Below are 18583 nucleotides of genomic sequence, written 5' to 3' on the forward strand. Positions count from 1 at the left end.
CACTTCAGAGGAGACAAAACTGGGCATGCAGAAATTACGAGATCAAGTTGCAGTATTCAACAATCAACAGCGAAAAGAACTCTCCTACCGTCTACACCACGCCAAGACAGAACAGAAGCCAGCCAGTCGCATCTTGTGCGAAATCACGGACAAAAGCGAACAGATCAAAGGATCTGTTTGCATACCCATCACCACCACTACTGGTTGCGACCACCAAGCATCTCCCTTGGCCTCTCACCAGAAAGTGTTGTATCAGATAGACCAATTGGAACATCTTCTCTCACACGTGGTAGTCCGACCGGGCGAATTGAGCTGCAGCTCGCCAGCCGTAGGCTCATCGAGGAGCAACTCGGACAAATCCCACACAGACCTGTCCACGAGTTCCGCGCAGAGTCAAACCTCGGTGGAAGAGGACGAGCTGCTAGTAGAACTACTAGCAGACACTACATCCATGAAGCAGGAGGTTCACACAATGCAGGAGGAGAGGGCGCACTTGCGAGGCAGGCGTCTACTGCTGTCAGAAGCTATCTTGCCGGCACTGGAGGACAACTCGTTGCCCAGGTCAACGTTTACACAGGACCAAATATTGATGGCTACGAACAAATGGAAGCTATCGAATATCAACCAGATGACACAAGAGCTGGACCTCAACAAGACACCAAGCCCCGCAGAGTATCAAACACAGATGGTGGAAGAGAACCCTTGGGCTCGTCCAGAAAAAGAAGGCAGCGACGACATCGCAAGTCTTTTAGATGACTGGGAACATCTCTTAGACACATGCCCCGATTCAAAGCTACCGCCGGAAGAGAACTGGGGCGAGTGGAAGATAATTACGGAATGGAAGGAGTATCGGCGCCAAAATCAAAGAGAGTCCACTGGGCCGCAGCTTTTCCTGTACTGCCTGAAAGCTCTAGCCAAGCTCTACTGGTCAACCGTCTGGCCCATGCTCGATCCTCGAACAATGCAAGTCGAGCACGATGGGCCAATGCCTTTCTGGAAGGCCTGCCTGTTGATTGTGCTTGCAGTACCGATGATGACTGTGGGCTTTGTGGTTATCGTGCAGGGGATGAAGATTGTGAGGCTAATGGCGTGGCTGTTGAACTATGAGGATGATGGAGCGGCGATTTGGATCTAAAGACGCTGTGAATTGATCGATACATGGACCGAGAAAAGGTCATGCATGGGTGAGGTTGATCAGATGAGTTCAAATGTGGCGGAAGTACGATGCAGAGAGAGAGAGATTATCAACAAGACTCGCGAGCGTTGTGTGTTTATGTCTTAGGCTATAGAGGTAGTACTGGTATTGATATTTCCATAGACTTGACTTGCGTCACTGTCAAAATGTTTTCTAACTTGACATTCTTTACATCCCACTTCTAACAGCTCTCTATATGTTGCTATGCGCCTACATTAAGAATAATCCAAAAGCAATCAATCCAAAAGCACATTTCCAATCACCGCCCAATTAGAACCATCATATTGCACCTCTCGAATCTGTCCATTCACCAAGTAATAGCAGCGAGCCGTGTTGTAGTCCGATGGCAAAGAAGCGACAGTCCAGAGCGTGGCGGTGAGGCAAGATATGCCCGTGCCATTGTCGGGCCTGCCGAGAAATGTAGGCGTCGATGAAGTCCGCCACCCGGTGTCGTCGTCCTCCCAGGTCATTAAGAGGGTATCTGAGCTGTTTTGCCATAGTATGTAGGTGTTCATGGCGCCATCGGATGAGTTGGAGTATCGGGGGACGGTGAAGGCTCCCATGGGGCTGTTGGGTGGAATGGCGATGGGCGGTGCACCTATCAAACAATTTTTAGCCAAGTATGCAAGCGTTTTCTTCGAATAAGCCTCACCAATGCTCAACTTATTGGTCAAGTTGGTTCGCCCCTCGAGAATGAGCTTCTGGTCATCCCGCTGATAGAGAATCTTGTCGCCTCCGAATCTCCCCTCGAGGACAGAAGACGGCACCTCTGCCAAAGCCGAGCCGTTTCGGCTCTTGAGGCCCTTGCTGCTCCGCGCCCAGGTGAGATTGGCGTCGTACGCTTCTTGGACCTGGTTGTTTCCGTCTTGGAAGATGACGCTGGGCCAGTATGCCGCGAGGCGCGTGTTTGGCGAGGCTTTCCATCCGTTGGGGGACATGGGGCCGCTGCCGGAGAAAGTTTGTGCTGAGGGATAGGCGGAGTCTTGTTCGCGGAAGTACCATTCTTGGAGTATGTTTTCATTGTTGAGGTAGAAGATTTCGACTTGTGTGAAGTTCTCAAGGTTCAGTCGTGTTAGTGAGCACACATGGCGGTGCAAATTATAAGAGAAAGGAGGGGGGTATCTCTCACATTACTGCTCGTTATCGGGCTGAAGCAATAGAAGGGGATGTTGTAGCTCGTTGCTGCTATTGGGCTGCCTAGTTTTGCATTTGTATCTGAAAATGTGGCCAGCGTGGACCAGTTGCCATCGCCGGAATGGTATCGCATCAGACGCAGGTACCCGTGTTGATCTTGGTATATGAGGCGGATGGTGAAGCTGGACGGGCCTGTCCACCAGCCGGTGACTCCGATGCCTGAGGTTGCATAGACGGCATTCACCGGTTTTGAAGAAGTAGCTGGAGGCGTAGCGGAGGCTCGTGGTGTTTCTGTAGGAGTCTTGCTGCTGCTGTTGTTGAGTCGCAATCCAAGGACGATGCCAAGCACGGTTGCCAGGATGATGAACAGCACAGCGACGCCTGCTAGGGTGAGGATGAGCCACTGCTTCTTTCTCAGATGCTCGTCCGATGATTCTTGTTCAGGTTTCTCAATGAAACTCTCGGTATTGACCCTAACAAAGCCGTTTGCGCTGGGATCTACAGCCTCCAAGTCGTCGCAGCCGCAAAATACTTCCAACGCCTGCTCAACCTGCTCGCGGGTCGAGACCTCCAGGCCTCCAACGTCGGGAGCCCATACTTCGAGCCCTTCTTCCGGTGGTCGTACTTCTAGTCCGCAAGGATCGCGATCGTATATCACGCTCATCACATCAACGTCTGGCGTAGCCCTGGAAGGCCGTTGAAAGAGAAGCCAAAACATTACGTTGCATTATGAAAAGATTTTGAAGAGAGAGAGAGAGAGGCTTCAGAAGGGCTGCTACAAGGATGCTGGTGCGAATAGCGAGGTGGCTTTCCCACAAGGCCATTGTGGGCAGCCTGATCGTCGCAAAAGGCGTTCGTTGCGGCTATGTGGCTGGACCCTGGCGCTTCTGAAGGATTTGTGTCAGGTTTGCACGAAAGCATAATGACGAGGCTATGCGTATAGGTCAGGATTGAGACTTGAAATCCAACAATTCGAGCATTTGCTATTAATAGTCGTGGATGGTGCGGTTCATACGAGGCAGAGAGCCTCATGGCGATTTTACCAATTACACGTAAGCCTAGGGGAAATCCCGTGACTTGCGACAAACACTGAACTCAATAAGGATATCCACAGGGTACATGAAATTCAGTTCACAGAGATCCTTCAAGTCTACCCCTACAAGAGGGAAATACCACAACGAAAGTACCTGTACAAAGCTTAACATGAGATGTCCACTGCGGATCAAGCCTTCGCCACAAAACGTACAAGACATGGTCACAGTTTCGCTCAAAAACTCTTTGCCTTGCAATCTTTCTTCCACTTCCTCTGTTCATCATGAGCATGTGAGCAGGATGCTGTGCTGCCTACCAACCATGCAAGGCACGATGGCGAAGTGTTTGGCAGCATAAAGGAAGCGAGGCGTCTTCCACTCAAAGACTAGGTGTTCGAGATCACAAAGGCAAGGATACCCCAAGATCGTGCTGCATTTTCCACTGTCTACCATCCTATTTAGATACTCTACAATCATCATCCTGGAATAAAGCATCCAAATACCCGTCATCTCCCCAGATCGTCCACGTTTCGACAAACACCAAGGAGTAGATAGAACTCGGAACTTCGGGCTTCCTCAACACGCAAAACCGCCGCGATTTTGTACAAATACGCAGCATCCGTTGCCCCATTCCCATGTTATTGGGGCCGATGATGGAGACACCTGAATAGGTCTGAGGCCGGGAAATCTAAAAGGGGTCAGCCAAAGGCTGGTGGGCCAAATCTCCCTTCATAAGCCGTGTCTCTTCATTGCCAAAGCGCAGAATGTAACAACCCACAAAATATAATCATTAGGGGTCCTCACCTTGGAATTTGATTGTCCCTGTCAATGATGAAGGCGCCTGAACAGGCCTGAGACTGGGATATTCTCAAGGAGGAGGACGATGGGGGGGGGTTCGGCAGTATCGGTGGAGACAATGGCCAGCAGAACTAGATGAGAGAAGAACGTTTGAGGGTAGGGAGACGAGACTCAGTGCCGCAAGAGAGAGCACTGAAGCAGCGCAGAAAAGACATATGAGGATGGCGTGGCGAGATCCGTGATGAGTGGTGATGATGGAAGAATGGGAGGGGGGATTTGAACAAGATATACGCAAAGCCGAGTTGCTCGTTCCTGACAACATTATATCAACAATATGTCAACACGGAAAGCTACAATGAGGGATAAAGTTTCGATTGGTCTCTGACAGCAAGAGAGGTGCATATTCAGGCACTCAGTCAGAAAGAAGATGCGAGTATAACCATGAGTGTTTATTCAGAAGTGGGCAGTTATAGGGCATGGAGTTAGGAACTGGAGTATATCGAAATTGAGCATTGGAGTTGGCATCAGATAGCAACATAAATAAAGAAGTCTATTGAGAGTTCAAATCTTGCAAAGTATCCTACGTATCACGCGGCTTCCACTCAGAATTGGAGATATATTCTAGCTTTGTGTATTGATATTAAAGGTTTTTTTAGATTCTGTTCGCCGTCTCATGTCGGCCGGTTGATGTAAATAAATAGCAGCGCCGCAGCTACCAAACTTTTAACAAGAAGCAGCTATGCAGTGTGATGATCCATTTAGGTGAAAGCTTGGCATGCTTTTCCCATCACTAGGCTCAACGGGAGCTAATTTCCAATTTGAACACACAGCTATGGAAGGGAGTTGGCTTTCTTCTAAAGCCAGGTTGATATGTACATATTATAAGTGACTACTTCCACATCGTCCAACTCTCAGGGTGGCCTGCTGTCGCTTCTTGAGACTCGCTGAATCGACTCTGAATCTCCTTCCTTTGGCTCTCCTTATGGTAAGAGAGATGAATAGACTCAAAGCGCATAACCTTTCATGAAAAGCTGTTTACAAAGTCTGCAGTGAATGACAGGCCCGGTGTTTGAGACACTAAGACCAAACACTGGCCGCGAGAGATACCTTTTGTACTCTTGGATCTGTATTCTCCTGAATATATACCCTCTAGGTACCATTAGATAGATACATAATACCACGAAGATGCGCCGAGGTTCAACATACGGCATACTCTTTTTGAGAATCCACTCGCCAATTCTACGTAATAGAGTTTATACGAAGAGGAGCCCTATCAAGCCTTGTGAAAGCTTAATACGATTTATCCACTAGCAGCCAGTAGCGGTACGTATATAATGGGCTATGCCCTCCCTCACCTCACATAGCGAGAATCTTTCTCCTCATTGCCGAAGCTCGGGAAAGCGTAACACCCGAGAGCAAGGTACCACCACAGGGGTACACCAAAGGGATTAGATATCTTGTTGCCAGTGATGCACCTAAACAGGACTGAGGCAGAGGGTTTTTTTTTTCTCCCCGTCTACATAGCTAATGGGCAATGGCTCGCTTGGCTTGCTCTCTGTAGAGATACTAGATATCCCTCCTCATTGAGGTTTGGGATCAAAAATCGTAACAAGGTGTGGTGCCAATGATGAAATACCTGAAGACAGGTCTGAGGCCAGGAGTACTCTCCACGGCTAGAAGGGCGGCAGCTCAGGTCTTGCAGAACACAATACTAGTAACTAACAAGGTAATAAATAACTAGTCTAATTATTCCAAAAGTGCTATGTTAACAACTGGTTATCTAAGTTTCTATTCAATGAGTATAACAAACTATCTTATATTGTAAGTCGTGGGAACGATACTATCTACTAAGTTATGGTTCCCGTCTGCTATATGACGCTCGTGTACAGCGTCTCTGTGAAGGAACGCTGCGTTCCGTCATTCCTTACCTATGATTGGTAGCCTCGGTCTTTTTGTTCCAGGTACGTATCTTTTATCCCCAGGTGATTGGTTCGTATGCCTGTCAAGCAGATCGCGAATTGGTGCCCCGCAATATCCGCCCAACTACCTACCCAATCTTTACCTTTTGATAGAGTAGAATCACTCTTTTATCTCTGCTTCTATACTATCTATATCGGCAAAACTCAACTATCTATCCGAAACTTTTCACGATATGGCATCTCGACCTGATGGTCGTGAAGATTTTGAGATTGCTATAGTCTGTACACGTCCCTTTGAGTACGATGCCATCCTCCGCATCACTGACCAGCATTGGGACGAAATTGGAGATGCTTACGGTCGAGCTATTGGCGATAAGAATTTTTATACGACGGGATCTATAGCAGATTTTGACGTCGTAGTTCTTCTACTTCCCGGCGGTGGAAAGGCTAATGCGGCTGGAGCTGCGGCTAGTCTTCGATCGAGCTACCCAAGGCTGAGTCTTATGCTGCTGACTGGAATTTGTGGCGGCGTGCCTAATACAACAAGTGGTGATGAGATTCTTCTCGGAGATGTAATTGTCAGCAAGGCGGTGGTGCAGTATGATCTTGGCTACCAATACCCTGACCGCTTTGTCGAGAAAGATACCATTGAGACTAGTTTGGGCAAACCGACAAAGAACATCGGCAGTCTTATTGCCTTGTTCGAGACAGAATTTAAACGGGAGCGTCTCGAGAGTCGAGCGGCAGAGCTTCTTGAGATAATACAGGGAAACCATCAATCTAATGACTTGCAAAGTAACAGATGGAGGAAAATCAGCTATGCTTATCCTGGAACCGTAAGGGACAAATTATTTGACAATAATTATCGACACAAGCATCACTCTCCATCTGCATGTCTCTGTATGAATTGTTACTCAAATTCGGACCCGACATGTGATGATACACGGAATCAAGATTGCCACGAGCTCTGCTGTGATGATGCCTTTCTCGTGAAGCGGGAGCGTCATGGAGAAAAGAAGAGATGAGAATTAGATAATCAATTCAAACAAGCCCAGGCGCCAGCCATCTTCGTCGGACGAGTGGGCTCTGGAGATAGAGTGGTGAGGTCAAGTGAGGAGCGAGACCGCATCTCTCGGCAAAAAGGCGTTATTGCATTCGAGATGGAAGGCGCTGGGCTGTGGGATGAGCTTCCCTGCATTATCATCAAGGGAGTCTGCAACTACGCCGATGGCCATCAAGACGGGATGTGGCAATACTTTGCGGCTGCTTCTGCAGCAGCGGTCACCCGAGGCCTGATCGAACAGTACATCAAGACTGATAAAGTGGCCAGTATTCAACTTAGCCATCTCCTGCGGAAAAAGGAGCATCAAGAATGCCTTGCCAATCTACGAGTTACGGATCCTCGCAACGACAAGATCCGCATTCAGGAAACAAAGGGTGGGCTTCTTTTAGATGTATATGACTGGATTGTTAATCACCCTGACTTTCAGCAGTGGCAGGATGATGCTGAATGTCGCCTGCTTTGGATCAAAGGAGATCCTGGAAAAGGAAAGACAATGCTCTTGTGTGGGATGATTGATGAGTTGAGCCAAGATAACACACGCGTCATATCCTATTTCTTTTGCCAAGCAACAGAAGAAAGACTACGAAAAGCTGTCAACGTTCTAAGGGGGCTCATTTGGCACCTCATCGTTCAGCGGCCATCTCTAATTTCCTATGTCCAGGAGAGATATGACCAAAGCGGCAAAGATCTCTTCAACGATCACAATGCGTGGTATCCCATGTCCGAGATACTGACAGCCATGTTGGCTGATGAGAATTTGAAAGATGCAATCCTATTAATCGACGGCCTTGACGAGTGCATAGACGGTCGTTCGCTTCTCCTTGACTTCATCACCCAGTCATCTTCATCCCAACGAGTCAAATGGGTCATTTCGAGTCGCAACTGGCCAGACATTGAGCAAAAGCTCGATAATGCCCTGCGAAAAATCAGGATTTCCCTCGAACTCAACGAAGAGTCTGTTGCAGCTGCTGTCCAATCATACATCCAGCATCAGGTGCAAAAGCTAACATGTCAATTTCTCCTCGATGATGCAAAACAAGATGAACTGAAAGCGTATCTGACGTTAAACGCGCATGGCACATTCCTCTGGGTGGCTCTCGTGTGTCAAGAATTATCCAAATTTACAATCAAGACGCGTATATTTGCCACCCTAATATCCTATCCACCAGGGCTAGATCCGTTGTACCAACGGATGTTGGATAGCGTTCACGATTCGGGGGCGACAGACTTATGCAAGATGATACTGGCCATCACCGCAGTCGCTTACCGACCCTTAACCCGATTAGAGCTGTTGACTTTCCTAGGGCAAACCAAAGGCTTGGAAAGCGAGGACTTAGAAGGCTTAATTCAGATCTGTGGCTCTTTCTTAACACTGAGAGGCGAGATCATCTACTTGGTACACCAGTCAGCAAAAGACTTTTTACTTGACAAAGCATGTCATCAAATATTTCCTTCTGGAATAGAAGAACTGCACTATTCGATCTTTGAGATGTCAATGGCTACATTATCTTCGGCGCTACGACGCGATATCTACAACCTCAAATTGCCAGGAGTTCTTATCGAACAGGTCTCAGCACCGCAGCCGGACCCGATTGACCCAATTCGCTACCTGTGCTTTCACTGGTTAGATCACTTGAGCGATTCAAAGAGACTGCAATCAACACAATCTAGTCTACCAATCAAGGCCGCAGGTCTCATCACGACTTTTATCAGAGAGAAGTATCTATGCTGGCTGGAAGCATTGAGTCTGCTGCGGAATATCTCAATTGGGGCAAAATCGGTCAAGAGATTGCTGGAGTTGGTGGTAGGTCAAGAACTACGATCAATCGATCTCGGTAAAGTTATGCTGACCCGATAAAGAAACTAACCGATATGCGAGAACTAGCAGAGCTAATAGAGGATGCTTATCGCTTCATCCTCTTCCATAAACCCGGGATCTCATTAGCACCGCTACAGGTTTATACATCCGGACTCGTATTTACTCCTTCGGGTAGTAACGTGAAAAATTCCATGGCGGCACATGAGCCAAGATGGGTCTTTATGAAGTCACGGATGAAGAACAACTGGGGTGCTGGCCTTCAATCGCTAGTGGGACACAGCAGCTTTATATCCTCGATGGATATCTCACCCGATTTGTCTCTCATAGTGACAGGCTCCGAGGACAAGACAGTTCGACTTTGGCAAGTCGATACAGGCGACTCTTTATACATATTGAGCGAACACACATCCTACGTTTCTGATGTGGTCTTTTCTCCTGATTCCAGAATGATCGCATCGCATCATTCCCTAGACGACATGGTTCGACTCTGGCTTGTTAGTACAGGGCAGTCCATACGCATTTTTCACATCACCAGTATGGTCGGGCGGCTTAAATCTCTAACGTTCTCGCATAATTCGACCCTCTTGGCGTGTTTAGGAAGAAAATCAATCATGGTTTGGGACACCGACACCGGGAGCTGTAGGCATACAACTTGCTTTGAAAGAGACACGGACCAAGAAATCAGGTCTATTGCTTTCTCACACAAATCATCACTTTTAGCTATGGGCTTAAAGGGTGGCACAATCAAATGTTGGAGCTCTGATCCCCCATTCGATATGCTCGAATTCCTCGGAAATGGAAGTGAAGTGACTTGTATCGCATTTTCACATGATTTGGTTACAATTGCATCAGGTTCACCCAGTGGCGTCGTCATTTGGCATATCGATACTGGCAAAGCTATACGGAAACTCGCAGATCATATGGAATCAGTAAGACGTCTTGAGTATTCTCGTGACTCAAAATTGTTAGCATCGGTGTCGACCGAAAATATGATTCAACTTTGGGACATTCAAAAGGGCACATGCTTGAAACAAATCAATCTGCAAGGAAAGTATGTCTTTGCAATTAGATTCTCGCCCAGCGAAACTGTGACTATAGCCTACGAAGGCAACACAAGCCAGATGGCCAGAATTCTGCGCTCTGACTGGAGTGACGAAATGCACAAAGGCATAGGCCACACCGAATACGTCAAGAGAGTAATGTTTTCTCCTGATTCGACAACCATAGCATCGTTTGCTGACAAGGAAAAAATAATTCGTCTTTGGGACTCTCAATCTGGTTATTGCCTTCAACAGTTACAGGGCCATGAAAGCGATGTTCAGTCAGTCATTTTCTCCCATGACTCTACTCTTCTGGCGTCAGTTTCGCAAAGACCGGCGATATGGCTTTGGCATGCAAAAACTGGCAAAATTTTTCGCAAGCTGAAAGGTTATGACCCTTTCCTTAGGCTTTATAGCTTATCAGCCTTCTCTCCCAATTTATCAGCCTTCTCTCCCGACTCAAAGCTCATAGCCTCGACCGCGGGTGGTAGCATCTTACAACTATGGTGTGTCGCTACGGGGAGGCGACTTCACAGCTTAGAAACCCACAAGAGACTTTTTGGAATAATAGCTTTCTCTCCTAATTCAGCCGTTATTGCATCAGTATCCAAAGACTACATCTTACGGCTTTGGGATGTCAAAACAGGTCGATGTCTTCACAGGCTAGGAGACGGCCGTGCACTCATTAGATCAATTGCCTTCTCACATGATTCTGCTCTCATAGCCTCAGCATCAGTGGATAATAGAATTCGAATTTGGCGCGTGGTTACAGGTGAATGCATACAGACCCTAGAATGCAATCAAGGCAGTATGGGAGGGATAGCATTCTCTGATGACTCGAAATTAATTGCTTTGACCTCGGAAAACGATCGAGGACTATTCAACAGGAGTTATGGCGAGTATGATCGTTTCTGGCGCAATACAATTGACCGGGAATATCGTAATCCATTTACGAATATGAATGACGATGCGCTGCGGCTCTGGAGTGTTGCTCAAGGCTCGTGCCTACAGGAAATTCCCCAAGGCTCAACACATCTTCTAAAATTCTCCGCGGATGGATCAAGCATCTATACCGACTTTGGGAGGATCGGGGTAGACATTTCTCGGACCGAGACTGTGGTGGAGAACAACATCCGTCTCTATAAAAAGGGCATAAGTCTCAGCCAAGATAGATGCTGGATCACCTGGTATGATCATAAAATACTCTGGGTACCGATAGAGTATCAGCCGATCTGCTCAGCTGTTTCAGGATCTACCATCGTATTTGGATGCAGATCTGGGGAAGTCTTTATTTTGAAATTCTCGGCTCAGCTACTATCAGAGTTATATGGTACGGGTGATCTTGAGGAAGTTGACGGTGTAGATGATCAAACAATGACGGAAGTTCCACTTGGATGGAAGAATCATCGTAATCACAGGAAGTGTAATCTAATGTAGATAAAGCATATATATCAAATTAAATCTCAATATCACTTCAGCCTAGAGTACTGGATTGCTATGAAGGAGAAGCTGATTGTATTGCTCTGTGTTTTTGTAGCTCTTTTTCCACCTTCCTTATACAGCAGCCTCTCTATCTTTTGGTATCGTTGCTTTCCAGCAACGTGCAACGTCCTTTTTCTCTTGATAAGTTGAGCTTTCGTCTCAACTTCTCTGGTTTAGGCTTGTTCCCAGCCAAGATGCACGCAGTCAGCTGTTATCAATCTTGCTCTACTCACGGAGGATAATAAGGATCTGCAGCGCTATAATATCTTAGGACTTTGATAGCGCCTTACCTAACTTATGAGTCGGGAACCGGGCCAAATGAAATAGTCGAGTGGCCAGAGATCTACTCGACGAAAATTCGAAGAGCAGGGGAGCTCGGGCAAGTGCGATAGCTATTGTGCGTTTCTGGCGAAGTTGCAATCCGACCGCAGCCTCGAAGCGCCTGGAAGTCGTGTTTCAAATAAGTCCATCTATTACAGATTTACTGTTTTATAAAGCATAGCTGTAGGTATTATCTTACTGTTAAGACAAGGTGACTTAATGGGCCTCGTGCGCCTAAAAAGGTTTAAAGGTTTTGGATACGGCTGAAAGCCTGACTTTGTCTTTGGTCACGTAATGGAGGAAGAAAACAATAAAAAGGGCTAACAGTAGGTCACTTTGTTAGGTGTTCTGTTTCAAGGCATGGAGAGATCAAATACTTCATAAAGCGACTTATTATTAAGCTCATTTTGCTGCTGTCTTCCTCCATTACTTAATAGAAGATGTAGTCAAGCCCTTTAGCTTGCAACAGCCTTATCCAACCCAGGAGGAAACCCATAGAGTTATCAGAAACTTTGTCGTAACCGGAGATGCTCAGCCACGGAAACAAAAAAACAGTCCATCCAATACCTCATGGGACAAAGGATACCCATTCAACAGCACCGAACCATTCCTTCTCTCCCCAAAGAGCTTGAAAGCTACAGAGACTCTCTGAGAGCACCAGAGACTAGGCCTGTCGCAGATTTTGTGCACTGGTCCGTCTTTATCAAGTATGACAGCCTCCTCCATGGCCACGGGCATCTCGCCTCTACATTTCTCGACACAGGCTGTAGAAACTGCTTTGCGACATACCAGTACGGCTGTCGGGCTCGAAGGCCAGTTCGTGTTCTATCAGCCTTGATTGCCAAGGGAGCTGACTTACAAATACGACTCGGGAAGAAAGTCATTCCTAGAGGCTATCGGTCATTGCCACTTCAGGTCAAAAGCAATCGGTTGATGGTGCGAGATTACGTAGTTCATCGCAGCTATGTGCCCGTCGGAATGGCGAATTTGAAACACAGACTATCTGAGATTGATTCGAATCACACAGGACGGTCAGCCAGGTGAGTCTATGCATACAATGTTGATGACTCAGCCAGAGAAGTTTAAGGCGGCGGGCAAATGAGGCGATAGCGCAGATACTCGCCCTAGAAGAGTAGATATAGATAGTTGGATGTTCGTTTCTCTGGGAATTTTTGCTGCTGCTGCTGCTGCTACTTTAGCCTCTTCCTTCCACTATATACCTATACAAAAGGTCACAATTCTAGATTTTCAATACGCTTCTTTCTTGTTCATGTGCGTATTTTCATCGGCCCAGGCTGCTTACACATGTGAACACTATCAAGACAGCCACAACTCACATTCTGGGCATTCCAAGAGTCAACACGTTTCTTAGTAAGTGCCTTCCGTCATATGTAATCGCTAACTTGTTTAGGCTGCTCAAGGGCTGCTAGTATTGCCACTAATACTATCCGAATGTTGTAAACAGCCAAGTTTAACCACCAATTCTCACACTCGCTTCGATCGGCTTCTTTGGCACCCAAATCGTGGCATCCTTGCATCAGCAGCTGATCGAGGCAACAGCCCCTCTCTGGAGAAAATCCATGCAATTCCCGGCTGCAGCCAACCAGCGGCGGCCATTTAGCAATCGCCTGCTCCATCCGGGTTTTTTCCAAGCTCCATAACCGGCTTGCAATGGCAGAAAGGCACCTTTTGCTAGGGCGATGCGGCGACTCTCCGATCATCGGAGCCGTGCCACCGGTCAACATCGGACTTGGGAGCTCTGAACGAGGCCTCGTTGATGGAGATAAAGCGACGAGATTTGCAGTTGTTCTTCTCCCCGCTCTGTTCTCTGCTTCTCTAGACTCTTATTCCCCTTTCCTTCTTTTTGCTTCAAAGACTTTTATCCAATTGAGCTGTGTTGATTGATTCACTGAAAGGCCTACAGAGTGCAGCTTCAATTTAAGCTCCATCACTGCTTATCATCTTCAGCACCAGCTCCAGAGCTTCCGTGCCCCTCCTTTTGGTGCAGCGAAAAACGTCATTTGCAGCGTCTTTCGGTCGCTCTTCTTTTCTCTCCATCATTCCTAATCCTCCGCTTCTCTATTAATCTTCCTACACCACGACACAATGCCCGTATCAACAGGAACGCCGCAGACCCTTTACGACAAGGTGTTCTCGAGCCACATTGTCGACGAGAAGCTCGACGGCACAATCCTCCTCTACATCGGTTCGTTGCGCCGTGCTGCCATTGCGTTTCGCGAGGCTCTAAACTAACCAGAGTGGGGGATGATTAGACAGACACTTGGTTCACGAAGTGACATCACCAGTAAGTTTCAGCTCTGTTCAATATCTCCGATTGGCAACGCGCCTTGCTAACATCTTGTCTCCAGCAAGCCTTTGAGGGCCTCAAAAATGCCGGCCGCCAAGTCCGCAGACCGGACTGCACCCTGGCCACTACCGATCACGTACGTCTCATCTGCCAAGCCATTCATCGTGGAGATGCGATCAGATGCTAACGAGTGCCTGTGCCTCTTCTAGAATGTCCCCACTACCTCCCGAAAAGGCATCAAGGACATCGCGTCCTTCATCAAGGAAGACGATTCCCGCACACAATGCGTTACTCTCGAGGAGAACGTCAAGGACTTTGGTCTGACATATTTCGGCCTGGGCGACAAGCGCCAGGGAATTGTCCATGTCATTGGACCCGAGCAGGGCTTCACCCTCCCCGGCACCACCGTCGTCTGCGGTGACAGCCATACCTCCACACACGGTGCCTTTGGCTCCCTGGCCTTTGGCATCGGTACCAGTGAGGTCGAGCATGTTCTGGCTACCCAGTGCTTGATCACCAAGCGCAGTAAGAACATGCGCGTCCAGGTTGACGGAGAGCTCGCCCCTGGTGTCAGTTCCAAGGACGTCGTCCTACACGTCATTGGCAAGATTGGCACTGCTGGAGGTACCGGCGCTGTCATTGAGTTCTGCGGCTCCGTTATTCGAGGCCTCAGCATGGAGGCCCGTATGTCCATCTGCAACATGTCCATCGAGGGTGGCGCCCGTGCCGGCATGGTAGCCCCTGACGAGCATACCTTTGAATACCTCAAGGGCCGTCCCTTGGCTCCCAAGTATGGCTCCGATGAGTGGGACAGGGCTGTTGCCTACTGGAAGTCTCTGGCTTCCGACGAGGGCGCCAAGTACGATGTCGACGTATTCATCGACGCCAAAGACATCATCCCGACCATCACTTGGGGTACCAGCCCCGAGGATGTCGTCCCAATCACCGGCAAGGTCCCTGACCCCGAGACTTTTGCCACCGAGACCAAGAAGGCCGCTGGTCGCAGAATGCTCGAGTACATGGGCCTGACTGCGGGAACTCCCATGGAGGAGATTGCCGTGGACAAGGTCTTTATCGGTTCCTGCACCAATTCGAGAATCGAAGATATGCGGGCTGCCGCCCACGTTGTCAAGGGCAAGAAGATTGCCTCCAACATCAAGCGAGCCATGGTGGTCCCCGGCTCTGGTCTTGTCAAGACGCAGGCTGAGGCCGAGGGCATCGATCAGGTCTTCATTGACGCCGGTTTCGAGTGGAGAGAGGCTGGCTGCAGTATGTGTCTTGGCATGAACCCTGACATCCTGTCGCCCAAAGAACGCTGCGCCAGTACCTCCAACCGTAACTTTGAAGGTCGTCAGGGAGCCCAGGGTCGAACTCACCTCATGTCTCCTGTCATGGCTGCTGCGGCTGCCATTACGGGCAGACTTACCGATATTCGCAGGCTGACCGAGTACACTACCAGCCCTCACGTCCAGGCTCGTGTCGCACCCAGCACCCCCGTTGAGGCCCCTCATGTTGATGAGCGTGTCGAGGATTCTGATGAGCGAGAGATCATTGGAGACCAGCCACAGGATCTTCAGCCACACACCAACACCCTGGTACCCAAGACTGATTCCGCTGGCATGCCCAAGTTTCTCACTCTCAAGGGAATCACAGCTCCTATGGATCGGGCCAACGTCGACACTGATGCCATCATTCCCAAGCAATTCCTGAAGACTATTAAGCGCACCGGTCTGGGCTCAGCTCTCTTCCACGCCTGGCGCTACCTTCCTGACGGTTCCGATGACCCTAGTTTCGTCCTGAACCAGGAGCCATACAGGGGCGCCAAGATTTTGGTCTGCACTGGTCCCAACTTTGGCTGTGGATCATCGCGAGAGCACGCCCCCTGGGCACTGCTTGACTTTGGCATCAAAGCCGTCATTGCGCCATCATTTGCCGACATCTTCAACAACAACATGTTTAAGAACGGCATGCTGCCCATCCAAATCTCCAACAAGGCCGACATTGACGCCATCGCCGCTGAGGGACGTGCCGGCAGAGAAGTGGAAATTGATCTGCCCAACCAGCTCATCAAGAACGCAGCCGGCGAAACCATCTGCGCTTTCGACGTTGAGGAGTTCCGGAAATACTGCCTAGTTAATGGATTTGACGACATTGGCCTGACAATGCAGCTCAATGACAAGATTGTCGATTTTGAGAAGAGACGATCAATCCATACTCCTTGGCTGGATGGTACCGCTTATCTCAAGAGAGGCAAGGATGGCCGACTGGCTGCCAAGGCAGTGCCCGTGCCAAAGACAAATCGTGGAGAAGAAAAGAAAGAGCCTCTGGAGTGGTAGTCTGAACGCCTCTTTTCTTCCTCTTTCCTCTTGTTGACCTTTTGCTAAAATTTCCTTTTAATTTCTCGTTTGGCTTCTTTTTTCTCGTTTCATGACATCTTAAAAGACGAATATTTACGTCGAGTCTATCATTAAAAGGCCCAGTGCGGGTTGATATGACAAGAGGAAGGGTTAGTGGATATGAGCTCCTATTTAGCGAGCCATATCGGCCGAGGGCCTTGCATCAAAAAGGAATTGCGTTGTTTATATGAGATAGGGAGCTTTACTCAGTTTTTGCCTAGTTACTTGAAACACGACCCATTTCGATTTTCGAAACTCTTTGCTTGATAATATTTGTGAATAATTCCTTGATGAAGTAAATATGGGCAGAACGTTAGAACGAGTCTTTGAGAATCCCAATGTGAACCACAAAACCCGCCTCTGGACGGAGCGCTGCCGGCATCATCTCACCAGGTATCCGCCACACCCGGAAATGCTCTTTGAAGGCAACCAGCCAGCTGTTGAAGACGTCGTCGTTTCGTAGCTGCTGCGCCACGATACAGAGACACGGCGAGAGTTCGTCGCCCTCCAAGAGACCATCTGACTGGCGTAGCTTGCAGATATCAGCGCAGGTCTGCACAAAGGGCTGAATCAGGGCGTAGTTGAAGACACAGTCGCAAGCAATGATGGCGTCGAAGGAAGATACCGAGGAGGAATTGGTAAGTGAAGGAGTTACTTGAGAAGTCTCCCAGTCGAGGACTTGAAAGTGGATATCCGCGGTTGTGCTGTAAGAAGAAGAAGGACTGGGAGATTTATTGCCCGCCTTCTTGTTGGATTTGCTACCGCCTCTTGCCGTGAGTTTGTTCTCGGCGAGATTCTGCAGGACGAGTTTCTGGACGTAGGGCTGGTCGGTGAGGATGTAGCGCGAGACTTTTGGGGAGAGGCTCAGCGCGTTGAGGGGGGAGATGCCGCAGCCGAGTTCAATGATGGAGGATGAGGAGGAAGTTGCGAGGATTGTGTTGAGGAGGATGTTTGATGGGGAGGAGAGCCATTCTGCGAAGAGGGGGGTGATTTTCCATAGGACTGATTGTTGGATTGTTTGTTAGCTGTTGTTAGGTTTCACAATACGAAATGTTACACAAGCAATCTGTTCATGTATATATATATATAGGGGTGATCGGTTGGTTTGAGAAATAAAGTGAGGCTCACCTGATCCTGTAGTGCCTCCTTTGCGAGACGACGCCAGTACTCCAGGAGATTGATGAATAGTGATGTTTCTTCCGTTGAGCTGGAGGTCTAGGACTGAGGCGTGAGAGTCAATGAAGCCTAGACCTTGGGACGGAATGTCGTTGGAGTAGAGAAGAAATGTCTCTAATCACAAGAAGAAAACGTCAGCAATGAGGAATATAATTGATACGCAAAGGTTAGAAATAATAATGTACCTTCATCAGGGTCCTGGATTTCATCTTCAAGGCGAGAGATGAGTTCCAGGAGAGGATCAGCCATTTGAACTTCAACGTCCGAGTCCACCTAATAGTACAACAATTTTAAAAAAAAAATTAAAAAAAAAAAAAAAGAAGAAGAACAAATCAGACTACGAATACAAATACAAGAAAAACACCAACGCTTTACAAAAGGTTCAGAAATACGCCATGCTGAAGTGCCATCAGAGAGAAGAAGAAAAGTCCATCTCGTGATTAATATCTCGCATGGGAAAAAAAAGGGAGGCGTCCACGTTTTCCAGTATCATTCGGGATAGCGCTCTGCCCCACTTTCTACATGCTCACAAATCGACTTGCTAGCACCAACCAATATGAGTAAGAAAAGAGTACAAGTCGAGAGTTTTGCTGCAGTCAGATCTTTATCAATCCTGATTGTGCACTAAAAGCTTATCTAACACGGATCTATCGGTAATTCGAGATCTATTAGTATTGTCCATCAGTACGTCCATACAGTACCCCAAACTCACTATAGCGGGATCGGGACGTTGGATTTACTCCCTGTTTTGATACGCAACTTCACGAGGCTATGTAAACCAGTCAAGCAAAAAACCGACTAATAAACAAAAGACAAAAATACGGATATAAACAAAAAAAACACCCAAATCACAATCACACCCGGCAGCCTTATTTCCGCCTTATTGTTCCCTCTCTAGTTC

The 18583-nt window shown here is 48.1% G+C and overlaps 4 protein-coding genes across 4 annotated transcripts; 2 read left to right on the forward strand and 2 right to left on the reverse strand.

Annotated features, from left to right (window-relative positions):
* Positions 1-1431: 1431 nt before the first annotated feature.
* TGAM01_v207497 (hypothetical protein) lies at positions 1432-3047 on the reverse strand (the record flags this gene model as incomplete). Its single annotated transcript, XM_018805531.1, has 3 exons — positions 1432-1793; positions 1848-2250; positions 2325-3047. 3 exons carry the CDS (start codon positions 3045-3047, stop codon positions 1432-1434), a joined length of 1488 nt encoding a protein of 495 aa, XP_018661191.1.
* Positions 3048-6310: 3263 nt separating this feature from the next.
* Positions 6311-9512, forward strand: TGAM01_v207498 (hypothetical protein; the record flags this gene model as incomplete). The annotated part of the gene is made up of 4 exons (XM_024550113.1): positions 6311-6913; positions 7133-8944; positions 9001-9438; positions 9495-9512. 4 exons carry the CDS (start codon positions 6311-6313, stop codon positions 9510-9512), a joined length of 2871 nt encoding a protein of 956 aa, XP_024405133.1.
* A 4396-nt stretch (positions 9513-13908) lies between these two features.
* TGAM01_v207499 (3-isopropylmalate dehydratase) lies at positions 13909-16446 on the forward strand (the record flags this gene model as incomplete). Its single annotated transcript, XM_018805533.2, has 4 exons — positions 13909-14008; positions 14076-14107; positions 14172-14246; positions 14320-16446. The coding sequence occupies 4 exons, from the start codon at positions 13909-13911 to the stop codon at positions 16444-16446; spliced, it is 2334 nt and encodes a 777-aa protein (XP_018661193.1).
* A 373-nt stretch (positions 16447-16819) lies between these two features.
* On the reverse strand, positions 16820-17931 carry TGAM01_v207500 (hypothetical protein; the record flags this gene model as incomplete). The annotated part of the gene is made up of 3 exons (XM_018805534.1): positions 16820-17508; positions 17635-17796; positions 17868-17931. The coding sequence occupies 3 exons, from the start codon at positions 17929-17931 to the stop codon at positions 16820-16822; spliced, it is 915 nt and encodes a 304-aa protein (XP_018661194.1).
* Positions 17932-18583: the final 652 nt, after the last annotated feature.

The sequence above is a fragment of the Trichoderma gamsii genome, assembly GCF_001481775.2.
Source record: "Trichoderma gamsii strain T6085 chromosome Unknown Scaffold_28.2, whole genome shotgun sequence".
Lineage (NCBI taxonomy): Eukaryota > Fungi > Ascomycota > Sordariomycetes > Hypocreales > Hypocreaceae > Trichoderma > Trichoderma gamsii.